At 37.3% G+C, this 15,039-nt stretch overlaps 1 protein-coding gene across 1 annotated transcript in view; it reads right to left on the bottom strand.

Moving 5' to 3' along the window:
• Positions 1-15,039, bottom strand: part of LOC141312710 (C-1-tetrahydrofolate synthase, cytoplasmic-like) — a 168,128-nt gene that overhangs the window by 45,335 nt on the left and 107,754 nt on the right. Inside the window, exons 4-9 of the mRNA XM_073832595.1 lie at positions 7,327-7,380; positions 7,070-7,206; positions 6,802-6,902; positions 5,361-5,497; positions 4,899-5,010; positions 3,311-3,438 (exon numbers count right to left, since the gene is read on the bottom strand). Coding sequence (XP_073688696.1) covers positions 3,311-3,438; positions 4,899-5,010; positions 5,361-5,497; positions 6,802-6,902; positions 7,070-7,206; positions 7,327-7,380 — 669 coding nt within the window. The remainder of the gene's footprint in view (positions 1-3,310; positions 3,439-4,898; positions 5,011-5,360; positions 5,498-6,801; positions 6,903-7,069; positions 7,207-7,326; positions 7,381-15,039) is intronic.

The raw sequence follows: 15,039 nt of genomic DNA, 5'->3' as shown, positions 1-15,039 counted from the left end.
GGTTGTGTTCACACACTTACAACATAACACAACATGTCAGACTAGGGCTGGTCCGAATACCATTTTTTGAGCTTCGAAGCTTCGGTAGTAATCAACACCGAATATTCGAAGCTTCCGTGGGAAGGGCTGAACATATTATTCTGTCTAATAAAGGCAGGAATCTCTGTATGTCTTTCTGTTTGCATTTTTATTATGTCGAGAACAGTTCATTCAATCACTTTTTGCTGTGGACCCAAGGGAGTGCAGTGTTGCATTTGTGCAATATGGACACATAACACGTTCAGAATTAATAAATTGTAATAGAACATTGCGAGTTGGAAGCGGCGCGCCTCATGCAGGCAGAGCTTATGCTTCGAGAACGGACATTGCGCTAGTGATACAAAACACAGGTCTGTTAAGAGCAACACTTTTAATAAGGTAGCCTAACATTTTTTTTAACAAATCACTCCCAAATCATAAATTAGCAGCACAGTAATTACTGACACTGTAAAAGGTTATTTAAATAAAAATATTATTATTATTTAAATAGGCTATTTAAATAAAAGAAGAAAGAAAGAAATGGTGCGGTGTTTATTTATAAATAAATTATAAATAAATAAATAAATAAATAAATAAATAAATAAATAAATAAATAATAATTTATTATTATAAATATATATATACATACATACACACACACACACACACACACACACACACACACACACACACACACACACACACACACACACACACACACACACACAATATATATGACGTTTGTGTATATAGGCCTATATATAAAATACATATGTTTATTACTTTGAAACCCAAAATAAATGAGGCTCAAACATTAACAAACGTGCGTGTTTATTTGATCACTTCCTTCAGTGAACAAGCAGCTTACACAAAGGGCTAAAATAAATCAAATAAATAATACATTTAAATATGAAACTAGCCTAAATAAGAATGTTAAATCGGCTATTAAACAAACTTTCGTTGCAAAAATCCCTAAAACCTTGCCCGGACCTCGTCCGACATCTCATCAGAATTAATGGCCCGAGCCCGAGTCTTTTTTCTCTTTCTCTTCCCCATTACACAGCTGCTGTTTTTAATAGCAAAGTGATTACATTTATTTTTGTTTATTTAGGTTATAATGTTAATTTAGAAATATATTTGGAACACTTTTTATTTGTTAAATTTAAGTTTTTGTTTTTTAAAGTAACGACCAAGCTGCGGCAGACAGATCAATTTAGCCCTCTCAAGTCATCACGATTTAAATTAAAATCCATAGATATAAAAAACTTAAAGCATATCACAATATTAGTTGAATCGTTTAACCTAGATAAAAGTGTGCTATTAGGCGCATATCCAATCGTTAATGCGGAGAGTAAAGCTGAAGCGCGCTTCGCAGAACATGGTGCCATAAAGGTAAGACTAATATATCATCCGGAACTGTAAAGAAATAATTTAAATAATTCAAATCGAAAACAAAACTCTTTGTTGGGCTTTGCGGTCAGGTTTAGCCTACTGCATGCATTTCAACGCGGAGGTGTGGTTGTCATTGCGACAGTCACAGCCCTAGTTTTGCTTCCACCATTCAAGTGGGCCCGACTGTACTTTATAATGTCACTCAAATATTGCTCAATCCCTCTCTCTCTCTCTCTTTTTTTTTTTTTTGCTGTCTCTGTGTTAGTGGCGCAGCAGTCTGATCTTCTCCATTCATATTTAAGCGCGAATGAGAACCGTTTTGCAGGGGACGCAAGGTGCATGGAAAAAAAAAGAGAATATTCAAATCTCAACATTTAAAATCGAATGCCAACCCACCTAGCGAATATTCGAATAATCGAATATTCTGGTCCAGCCCTAGTCAGAACACCATGTAAAAGTGGATTTTGCATAATAGGTGTCCTTTACCAAATCAAAGAATTGTTAGGCTACTCATTCACATTAGGCAGCTCTGAAAAATCTATTTGGGTAGTTTATTAACTCCAAACACAGCTAAATGGCCAAAGCGCAGGGCAGGTAGCGTGGTCAAAGTCCAGCCACAAACACTCAATAAACTGGCAATACTTTGCAACAAATACAAACAAAACGGAAGCTTATATGGGGGACTGACAGGAAGAGAACACAAATTAATGGCCTGAGCATTACTTACATAAACCCCCCTTTCCTAAAAATACCTCCCAGTGTGCCTGTCCCCTTGGTCTGGGTGCAAGGAGATTCAGGTGTGCTCAGTGAAATTCTTTGAATAAGGAAGGGTCTAGAATGTCCTGGTCAGCCACCCAGTCTTCTGGTCTATATTCTTCCCAGTCCACCTAGTATTGCACCTAGCCCCTCTTTGTCTCCTGGAGTCCATTATTTTTCTCACCAAATAGGTCGAAGCTCTATCATGGAAGCTTAAACAATATCTCCAATAGTGGTGGAGGTTCAGTTTCTGTGACTCAAGTGGGGTTGCATTTGGCTTGAATCCTCTGGATTCTGATTCTCGGTGAAGCATCTTTTTTCTCCTTTGTGCTCCAACTTTTACAAGTCCATCAAATAACAGTGGTAAGTCAGAATCATCAATCAAGGCAAGTCGTGGCTTCTTCTGTTATTGCTGAGTGAGTGAATGTGAGGTGGCATAGTTGCAGGACAAACTCAGATATAAAAACTTGTAGGAAATCGTTACTCAACGAAATCATGGCTCGTGGCTTGGCTTGTTATGATATCTTGAGCAATTCTGTTTTATATTAGTAGTTGTAGAAATTGCAGCGTCAATGTCATCTCAGCTATCACTGTGGGAGAATGCGTCAATGTGGACGCGCATTGTCTACTCCACGCATAGTTGCGCCTGATCGTAGTTTTAGTTGGTGCATCAGGTGTTTTTATTTATCATAAAGCTGGACATTGCAAAGCCCTGCGTAGGGCTTACACCCTGAATTTTTTTATGTCTATGTTTAGAGAGAGTGTACTGTGTGCTTGTACTGTATTAATAAAAATAAATGCAAGTCATAATCTATTTATCAAGGCTTTTCCTCACATTTTATTTAATTTCTAATGCTGATGTTAAGAAACATTTTGGGGTCACTTTCCTCTGGCCTTCATCAGAGTAATTTCTATCTTTTACTGTAGTTTGCTGGTGAAAATACTAGTGTTCCAATAATTTTGGGCACCAGTGTACTACATATAAATGAATGTGCTAGCTAAGGAAGACCAGATTCAGAGTAAAAAGAAAACCAAAGGGGAAAATCTGAATCAAGTGTAACAAGTAGACAAAAAAAAATTAAAATAAATAAATACATAAAAACAATACCAGGTGTCATTTTCATTAGAAACAGAAATAATGTACCTGCATGAGCATGGCTACAGTCATTGGACCAACTCCACCAGGTACAGGTGTAATAAATGCAGCCTTCTCTTTGGCAGAGTCATAGTGAATGTCTCCAACAACTCTCTTTCCACTTGGCCTGCTGCTGTCTGAGATAAAATGTAACTAAAATGTGAATGAATGACTATATTTCTGGACCACGGATTTCACAAGTTCGCCTGAGTTACTAGTGCACATTTTTCAAACAATCCTTCCAAGTCTGATATGTATATGCATATGGTTTATGACTGCCAAAAAGTTAGAGGTTAGAGGCAGTAAAAATAAAGAAATTTTTACAAAAAGTATATTAACCGATTGAAATTAGTTGATTTTCTGCATTAATTGATAAGATGTCATCTGACATCAATAGTTTATGTCTTTATTGAACACATTCCATTAAACATCTGTTTAAAGGTTTCAAATATGTGACCTTGGACCACAAAACCAGTCTTAAGTCGCTGAGGTATATTTGTAGCAATAGCCAAAAATACATTGCATGGTTCAAAATTTTTGATTTTTCTTTTATGCCAAAAATCATTAGGAAATTAAGTAAAGATCATGTTCCATGAAGATTTTTTGTAAAATTCCAACTGTAAATATATCAAAATGTAATTTTTGATTAGTAAAATGCATTGTTAAGAACTTAATTTGGACAACTTTAAAGGTGATTTTCTCAGTATTTTGATTTTTTGCACCCTCAGATTCCAGATATTCAAATAAACGTATCTCGGCCAAATATTGTCCTATCCTAACAAACCATACATCAAAAGAAAGCTTATTTATTGAGCTTTCATATGATGTATACATCTCAGTTTTGTAAAATTTAACCTTATGACTGGTTTTGTGGTCCACGGTCACATATGAAGAACATGCTAGAAAACCAAAAAATGTGCAGGACCTACAGGATTTCTCTAAAGAACAGTGAACAGATTAATTGCTCACACATTAAAGAACTCATTAAACTAAACTAAATCACAAAACAATAAAACAAAAGAATAGACAAATATTGACAAACACTGTGAATGTTTTATGAAATGTGTTCAATAAAGACGTGACATGCCAAGGCAAGGGATGTTTTTATTTTATTTATTTATTATTATTATTATTTTTTTACATAGCACATTTTATACACGGTGATAATTTAAAGTGCTTTACAGAAACGTTATTTAACAAAAGTAATTAATTGCTTATTAGCATGCATTACCAGAATATTGGCTGTTTATTAGTACTTAGAATAAATACTTTATATTACTACTGTGTTTTCCTGTCTCAGGAATGTAAACGTCTGGCAGTGGAAGTCTGGTTAGACTTTAAGCACTGTGCTGATTTGATTGATAAGAAATTAAGGGAAAGCAAAGAACAGTGAGCAAAAATGTCTGAACAGTAGTGAATCTTGAAATTAATAATATTCCTGAAAACTGACACTGTCACTAATTAGATTGAGGCCAATTGCAGGAAACACATGAAACTAACCGAAAAATAATATCTTTGTAAATTAAGCTAATAACATAATATATTCCTACTGAGAAACTTTTAAACATTTAAAGTGCATCTGTTACAACCTACATACCTGTGATGGTGTTAATACCGCAGTCAATGACAACAGCACCATCCTTAAGCCACTCTCCACGAACCATCTCTGGTTTACCAATCCCAGTCACCAATATGTCTGCCTTTCCCACCTACAACACAAACAAAAACAGTACAGCCCACAACATTTTTTTTTTGTAGCACCCCCTATTACCCACTGAGCAGCAAGCAAAAGCAGCACCATCTCATCAAGTTTCAGTCTCTAAGCCTTACTGTTTGAGTTTTGTAATTTTTCGTACAGAGTGAAAATAATAATATTGTCACAAACAACAATTACCAGACAATAATGTCATTTGATAATTTTGATATTTAGTATTCTAAAATGTGGACAATGTGTTTAAATACTGAAATCTGCCCATCTAATCACTAGATTTGCAATTTTTTTATTAGCTAATATAACATTTCCTTTTAAGTTTACATATTTTGCTTGAAAACTCTGTACCTCAGAGGCCAAGTCTGCAGTCTTTGAATGACAGGTCATTACAGTTGCATGATTCCAAAGGAGAAGGTCATGCATTGGTGCACCAACAATCTTACTGCGGCCAATCACAACAGCCTTTTTTCCTGCCAGTGTCACACCTAAAGACAAGACATTGACGACATGCAAATAATCAATAATCACCAGCTGAAAATATATAATATACATAACTGTTATAATTCATTAAAGGTAGACCCATGGTTCAACCAAAAATTAAAATTGTGTGAGCATTTAATTAACACCAGACATATTTCATTTTGGAACACAAAAGTAGATTGTCTGACTGTTTGGACAAAACCAGCTAAAACAATAAAAGTCAATGGGGTGTAACAGTTTCAAGCTTCGCTAACGAATTAAGAGTGTAAAGTCACAAAGCAAAAGTCAGAGTTAATAGTTTGGTAATAGTAAGAATTGGTCCCCAAACTAAAGTATGACCAATAATTTTAGTGGTTGAGTGAACTATTCCCATGTCATCTGACTGTACAAAATTGCTACAAGAGTGTTTTTATGTGGTATGCATTTATATAGGTTTTTTTTTATATAGGGCAAGTAATTCTGGTCAAAAATCTGAACATAAACAGTTCTTTCATAGGTTTGACAAACGTAACTTTGATGTAGATAAAGCAGTGTGTGCTGTATCTAGTGATCCATTATTCTGATTTAATGGAAACACTGTTTGAAAATTATGTGCAGAGAACTAATGGTAACACTTTAACTTAGGAACCAATTCTCACTTTTAACTAGTAGTTGCTTATTAGCATTCATATTACTAGAATACTGGTGGTTTATTAATACCTACAAAAAACATATTAATGCTTTATTCTGCATGACCAAATTTAAATACCATGACCATACATAAACTTAACAACTACCTTACTTCTAATAAGTAGCACAGCATCAAAAGCATGGAGGAGATATCTGGAGACGGGCTGTTATACAAGGAGAGCTCAATAAGGCAGTAAAAGGGCAACAATCCAGCAGCAGGATGAGTATCTGCTCCTTTGTGCAATGGAGAACAAGAGATGCATTGCCAGAGTTCTCCAAAATGACCTCCTCCTACTGGTGTGCATGTCACCAAACTGTCAGAAACACTCCATGAGGCCTGCATGAGGGCCTGATGTCCTATAGTGGGAACTATGCTTATACAGTGGCATTTGCCAAAGAACAGCAGAATTGGCAGGTCTTAGCGAGGATTGTTTGGTGCATTATAAATTCCACTTTAAATTGTGATCTAAATAGCAAAACTCATGTTCTGAACAAACAAAGCACATGAAAACTGGACCGAAATTTGTGTATTTATGATCTAAAATTAATGTGAGACAAAAATTTTAGGAGATGAGCCCATAAAACTACAATTGTTTTTAACCTGATATATCCTATCTGAAGTCTGAGGTGTTTGTCTCACCTGTTTGTTTGATAAGCTCCATACATCCATTAGGAGTACAAGGGATAAAACAGTCTCCAAGATCACCACGTGCCAGTTTCCCTGCATTTATGCTCGTCAAACTGAAGCAAGCAAACAAACAAGCTTTAAAACCCTTTTTTAAATAATTTAAACATGTTTCATTATTGCATGGAGCAGACATCAGCCATCAGCTTGTTGAAAGTAATGTTAAATCAGAATAACACAATTTAATGGTGTGCTGTTTAAGAGTGAATTATTTTTTCTGTACCCATCCACATCTTTCTCTGGAGCCACAGTGTTGATGATCCTTTCTGTATTAATAGTGTGGATGGAGTCAAGGGGCAGCTGGACTATGAGCCCATGGACTTTGGAGTCCTCATTGACTTCCATTACACTGCACATAACCTTCAGAATGTGTAACAGTTAATCACAAATAGCTAAATCTGAAACAGCTGTTAACAATAACAAACATAAAACACAGATTTATGAAACAGTTAATCACTCCTTCAGGTGAAAGTGTCCCACCTCATTTTCAGTTGCAGTCCGTGGAAGCTTTACATGTACTGCATTGATCCCAATCTAAAAATCAAGACAGTAATTGTAATTAAATGGTTCATAAGATGCATTTTTTTGTAATGAAACTTTGCTGAAAAAAATCAGCCATTACCGAAATGTTAAAAGGCTTTTCACAGCTAAGAACTGCATAATATTTGAAAGCAAGTAATCCTGTTCATCATCATCTTTGGCCACTAGCAAGTGGGTAGGGCCACCATAAGTGGGTTGATTGTGGCAGCTTGCTGTCAATAAAAGCTGTTTTACAGTACATTTTTAGAATATGATGACATCTTATATGTCAAAAGTTTCTGTCTTAGTTCACTTTAACTGTACATCACAAGCTCTTAATTCAAGGTTATATTTTCTAAAGATTTTGCAGTTGATGTGAAATAGCTAATGGCATGGTTTCACAGACAGGGCTTAGACTAAGCCAAGGTTAGGCCATAGTTCAATTAGTATATTTAAGTAATTTTTATAAAGATGCCTTTAAAAACATTACTGGTGTGCATATTGAGACAAAACAAAGGCATTGACATGTTTTAAGATCTTCATATTCCAAGATTAATGAACAAGATTTTCTTGAGACTACCTCAATCGTTTCGTCTTAGTCTATATCAGTGGCATCCTGGTATACTCTCAGAATGAGGGCAAACATCCCCACCACGTTTAACTAGTGCTCATCAAGCTGAGCTCAACCCTGTTTCTTGGATACATCCATCAGTGCTGACGGCATCAAGATGGAAGAGGGGAAGTTAGAAGCTATCAAATCCTGGCCAGCTACATCCACCATCAATGAGCTTAAACGCTTCCTCAGATTTGCAAACATCTATAGATGCTTTGTCAAAAACTACAGCCAAATCACAGCTCCATTAACATTTCTCCTTAAAATTAAGCTTATGTCTCTGGTCACTCAAGGCAACCTACACACTCTGAAAGAAGCCTTTAAATCTGCTCTTCTGCTTTATCATCCAGATCGTGAGACACTATTCATGGTTTATACTCACTATTATGGGTGCTGTCTTTTCTCAACAGCAGGGGAATACAGCCCATCTCCTTCTATTTACATATTTTTTAAAGGTGCCATAGAATGCATTGAAACAATGTTTAAATTGTTCTCTGACATCTACATAGAAGGTATATGGCATAGAAAAGGGTAAAAAATCTCCAGAAACAGTTTTACAGGTTCATTTACAACCCTAGGATTTGTCCCTAGAATGAAATGCTCTGTTATTGCCTTATTTGGAAGCTTCATGAATATTAATGAGGAGCTCTGCTCTGATTGGCTGTCTCACAGACCAGCTCGCTCTCACACAGCTGTAAGGAAACACATGGAGGAAATATATATTTAATTACGGCTGCTTTATTTATTTAACTCTAGCCACTTTTAATATGCAGTTTGTTGAATCTGCCATTCTGAATCCGCAACATTTTACTCTCTATTGTGATCCCATGTGCTCTGTGTAACGTTATACTGCAACGAAGTAGTATAAGGTAAGAAGGACTTACCATAGGGGTGGGCAATTTCTCGATATTTAAAATATATCGAGATATTTTTTAAACTCTATTTGAATTTTGACATATCGTATATATCGATATAATGTTTATATTTAATTTTCGCCCCTTTGCTTGTTTGCCTTCTCTGTGCTGTGCTCGCCCCCGCCTCCTTGCTTTTGTTCCCCCTCCCCTCGCCTGTCGTCTCATTCAACATGGCGGCGCCCGCAACCAGCCTGGAGGCTACAGAACTCGTCGCAAAAAAGGACAACTTTTTTTTAAATTTATTGGATGGAGGGAGTACTATGTACTGTATATTCATCAACTGAAAACAGCATAGACCAAAAGATCGACTGGGATTTACGAATCGATATTGGTCATAAAAATGAGAATACATTAAAATTGCTGTCACTGCGGGGTGTGGTGTTGAACATGAAAAGTTAGGTAGTCTCATCTGTAGGTTCGCAATTAAAAATAAAAATGTAAACAAAAATAAAAGCAATTAAATGTGTTATAATTAAAATATGAAAATTAAAATCATGTGTATTAATAGATTATGATGGAATTATGACGCTGTCTGTCAAAATGACGGACAGTGTTAAAGTCTAATGCAACATCTGGTTCAACCTAACTAAAGATTATCCAGGACCCTGGAAAGAGGATCTTGTTTAGTTGTCCTCAACAGATTATCCAAGACATGTCACCTGATACCTTTTTAAAGGGCTTGCCCACAGTGATGGAGACCGCTGACTTACTCTCGAGGAACTTTGGCTTATCAGAATGGATGAAAGGATGGAGGAGGCACATGAGCTTAAGCTCAAGAAATATCAAGGTCTTATCCTCGCGTGCCAACAAAATGGATGGAAGGCCTGGAATTTACCAGTAGAGGTCGGCTGCAGAGGTTTTGCTAGGCGGTCACTCTGGAAAACCCTTGGGCTGCTGGAGATTGAAGGGATCGCCAGAAAACAACTGGCAGGCAAGGTCGCTGAACAGGCAGAAACAGCATCTCATTGGATCTGAATACAGCAGGAGGTGCGGTGGCAGAGCCAACCTGCTGAAGAACGAACAACGACACTGTGAATCATCAGATCCTGAGATCCATCAGATCTTCCTGTCCACCCTCTCATTGCTGGGCATCACAGGGATTCCACTTCACTAGTTTAAATCCTACATCACTGGTAGGTCTTTCAGTGTGGCCTGGGGAGTGGAGGCATCCAAAACTCATCAACTGGTTACTGTGGTTCCTCAGGGATCAGTTCTCAGTCCCCTCCTCTTCTCCATACACACTACATCCCGGGTTCCATCATACAGGCACATGGGTTCTCCAACCATTGCTATGGTGATAACACACCGCTCTATCTTTCTTTTCAACCAGAAGATCCAACGGTAGCTGCACGGATCTCAGGTTGCCTGGTGGACATCTCGGCATGGATGAAAAAACACCTTGTTTTTCCTGCCACTCCAACTCTACAACATGACTTCACCATCCAGTTAGGTTCATCAACAATTACCCCAACAACTTTGGACAGAAATCTTGGTGTAATCTTTGATGACCAACTGACTTTTAAAGACCACATAGCTAAAACTGCTCGATCTTGCAGGTTTGCATTGCACAACATCAGAAAGATCAGGACCTTCCTAACAGAGCAGGCTGCACAACTCCTTGTCCAGGCCCTGGTCATTTCTAGGCTGGACTACTCTAATGCTCTTTTAGCTGGTCTTTATGTACAATCAAACCTCTACAAATGATTCAGAATGCAGCAGCACGACTGGTCTTCAACGAGCCCAAAAGGGCCCATGTCAAACCTCTCTTTATCTCCCTGTACTGGCTGCCGGTTGCCGCTCGCATCAAGTTCAAGACACTGATGCTTGCATATAGAACAGCCACGGGCTCAGCACCAGCCTACCTTTACTCACTACTACGAATCTACACTCAGGGTGCGAATTACGGGGGGGTTTGGGGGGGTCTGACCCCCCTAATTAATGCTATATCCCCCCTGAAGGACATAAACACGAGATGTAAGAGGGGTCTTCCTGGTAAATAGTGGTAATTTGTTCGCACTGATCTGTATCTTAAATATTACTCATAGTAAAAATAGTAAATTAATATAAATATAAAATTAACCTGTGACCACCCCTATAAGGGTTCATACCAATCGCCTCAGCAGCCTAAGCGGGAAAATTCAGTCTGCTGAATAGGAAGCCTACCGATAGACACGGTGAGTGTTCAAGACGCCTTTTCTTGTTATACGAACTTATACACTATATATTATATACTTTTCAAACATTGCCTAAAAGTAAAGTAAAATTAGACCACCCATCACTCATGTTTTATATTTAGAAGTCTATGCTCGGAAGTTAAACAGTGAAAGAGTAAACGCGATCTTTCATAATCATCAATTTATAAGTTTTTAGGGATGTGAACTTCTTACCCAGCGTTTCCCATACATAGACTTTACTTGGGCGGCGCGTCCAGGTAACAACAAAACGAGGCAGCTGCCCTCTCTAGCGGCTTGTTCCTCAGCTGCGATCGCTCTGGTTTCACTCTCTCCCCCTGTCTCTATCATCACTGCACGGCGACACACCCGCTCAATGGTCCCCTCTATGTGCATTCTGCCTATATACGTTACTGATAATCAGTGCTCGACAATAAGGACTGCCCGGGGTCAGCGTGCGAGACGCTCGGGACAGTAGACAGGATAGTCACTGGCCCAAACGGGCCATGTAGCTAAAAAGAAAACGTCTGATTCTAACTGGCATTTGCGACTAAAAATTAGTACGTGCGACTGTGAAAAAAATATTTAGGAGCACCATGTGCGACTGACCCCATCAGCAAATTAGTGTTTGCGCTCAGGGGAGCTTCAAGGGTTTCTACACGTTTTTGCAACGTTGAGTATTGTATTACAGACATATCTCACGAATCCTTTCATAAACAAAGTGTAGAGAGAGTGTAAATAAGAGATTGATAGTGCAGTGAGTTATAGAGAGCGCCGTTAATTATAATAGAGCTTTGTGATATCGCAAAATAAGATGAGTGACAACTTTTAATATTTTTTTTTGAGTTTGTAAATGAGGTACTGATTTGATACAACAATTGATATATATATATATATATATATATAATAAATTCTTGTATAATATATATATATATATATTATACAAGAATTTATTATTAATTAACTTACATTGTCTGACTATAACACTGTTGCCTGATTTTGCTCTATTTCGTCGTCAAAAGTAGTCTGAAACAAGTCACAACTGAGCCGCTGCGCATCTCCATTCAAACACAGCGGTGTTTCGTTTATGAATGAACGTGCGTTTTTAAACGAATCTAGTGAAATGATTCAATTTACAATTCATTAAGAATCACTTGCTTTATTCCCGAATGAACCATCCGTTCGAACGAATCAAATGAATAATATGATTCAGTAATTAAATCAGTCTCTTGCCTCCACCTGCTGGCAGATATCTGTATTCAAAATTGTATAACATGTCATGAATTTATGAATTTGATTGCACTCATGGCACCTCTGTGCCTAATTAAACATATGAAAAGGTAAAAACAAAGGTAAAAAAAATCTTGGACGACCACCTTAAAAACAAAACTTTTAACATAAATTCTGCTTAATAACACTATTTACTATTGTTTAATTTTCTTCTTTGCAACAACATTCCTTTAATAGGAGTCCTCCATTTATGTAGGCTATAGTTAACTGCTGATCTGGGACCATCAACCTGGACATACTGTTGTGCATAAATTTAGTTACATCACAATTATAATTTTTTAAAATTGTCAACTGTATTTAAGGAAATATACAGTTATATATTTGGCTTTTGACACATTATTTAAAATGTTTTTTTTTTTTTTTGGTTGGGCCAGTAAAAATTTTGGCAGGGCAAGTAAAAATCTGAACCACTGGCCCGATTGGGCCAGTAGAAAAAATCCTTAGCGTTGAACCCTAATGTTCGTTGGAAAAGCAAACTGCATGTCTAGTATTTAACATATAGCATATATATTAGTTTTGCACACAATATCTATTTTGTACACGCTTGTACAAAAACAACTATAAAAAGCTGACCCCCCCGATTGTCAAGGTATAATTCGCACACTGTCTACACTCCCTCCAGAAGTCTGAGATCCTCTAGTGAGAGACGCCTCATTGTACCACCACAGAGAGGCATGAAATCACAGAACATTTTCGTTCACCATTCCTGCGTGGTGGAACGATCTTCCCACCCCTATCCGGAATGCAGACTCCTTGACAGTTTCAAGTGACTGCTGAAAACCCATCTCTTTCGACACTATTTGACTCAATTTAAAAAAAAAAAAAAAAAAAAAAAAAAAAAAACTTTGTTCTCCTCTTTTCTTATTCTTCCCTTTCTAGCCTGTACTCATCTAACAATGCTTGATATATGGTATTTGGTTTATGGTATGAGCACTTCCTATGTCGATCTGCCTCTTTAGGATGAATCGCTTGTTGTATTTTCCCAATTGTAAGTTGCTTTGGATAAAAGCGTCTGCTAGATGCATAAATGTAAATGTGACATAGAGCTGGGTGGTGGTCAGCAGGGGTAGATCCAGGACACTGGATCTGCTTCCTATCCCTACCGAGGTGTCATGGGCTTAAATCGATGAAACACCAAGGAAGGGTGCCCATCTGATGACCGGCTGTAGCCACCAACCCTTTTACAGTTGAGAGATAAAGCCAAGCCTTGATTTGGTGCTTGAAAGGAGAGGAAAAGCGATGCCACTGTCTCACTGTTGGTGCAGGGCCGAGTACCTGTAGGGCCAGTTGCGATGGTCCCATCTTATTTTGCATATACAAAGTTTAAAACGGCAGATGCTCACAGTGCCAGATATTGGAAAATTAGACATCACCTTACTCTACTAAATCTTCTAAATCTGGGTTGAGACCACACACTTGTTGATTGTAGGAACGATTTAACAGTGACACAGGATTTAACGGAGACTCGCGAGATCCAACGTGACTTTGAGAAAAAAAACAATCAACATTGTCAGCTGGCTTTCCTGGCATGCGTTCCGTTTAATAGTGGAAAAACTGTATAAAAAAAGAATATGGGTGATGATCTTTCTCAGTACTCTTTTGTGGCTGCTAAGACTTTCTTAGGTATCACTTCAAAGGCGATCAAAAATCTTAAATATCAAACATGTTCGGGAGCAATTAAATAATTGTATGACACCACACAATAGAGGATTTTTTACACACAAAAAAGTTTTCGACAAACCTGTCTGAGTGCCATAAATAATATTTTTTTCCAAAGTTTGCATGCCTTTATCTCACATTCCAGACTTTTTGAAATATAGGCCTGGAAAACTCTTGAAAATAGAAATATTCCTGAAGAGGTACCTGAAAAGTGATTAAATTATTGAAAGACAATGTATCTATGAAATAAGTGTTTAATTTTGTCAATAAGCACTTCTTTTCACGCAAAATTCATGCAATTTAAAACACATCATACCTTTTTTGCTTATTTCTGTTAATGTCAGAAAACAATCGAGCTAAGCAAGTAGTAGTACTGATAGTGTTGTGTAAACATAGACAAAGACATGAAAAGAGGAACAGATGAATCAAATCAATTGGGTCATTTACTCTGCAACTGCTCCGACTGATTCAAACTTGTGACTTCGATCATTCATTTCAAGCGATTCATTAGCAAAAAACAGAGAAAAGGGCTAAGAAAATCACTCTGGACCCCTCACACCCAGCCCACTCTCTCTTTGAACTGTTGCCCTCCGGCTGGTGCTACAGAGCACTGAGCACCAAAACAGCCAGACACAAGAGCAGTTTTTTCTTTCAGGCCATATCCCACCTGAACAACACAATCAAAACCTAAAAAAAACCTTAATCTGTAAATAGCACATGCACATTCACAGTTCTATCTATGGACATTTTTCTGTATATTTTTATTACTATTGTTATTTATCATTTATTGTCTATTCTATCTAATATTAGTGTTTAATTACCTTAATTTGATGTATGTCTGCACAATGTTTGTACTTTCTGTACCGGAAGCTCGGTGAAACACCAAGACAAATTCTTTGTGTGTGTAAACACACTTTGAAATAAAGCTCTTTCTGATTTAATACGTAAAGATATTGCAATATGATTTTAGATTCTAGTTCTTAATAAACTATGTTTGGAATCTTTATTTTGAAGGCTCTACATAATT

Source organism: Garra rufa, unplaced genomic scaffold (assembly GCF_049309525.1).
Source record: "Garra rufa unplaced genomic scaffold, GarRuf1.0 hap1_unplaced_004, whole genome shotgun sequence".
Lineage (NCBI taxonomy): Eukaryota > Metazoa > Chordata > Actinopteri > Cypriniformes > Cyprinidae > Garra > Garra rufa.
Note: the sequence above shows the minus strand (reverse complement) of the source record. Positions and strands in the feature narration are given on the sequence as shown.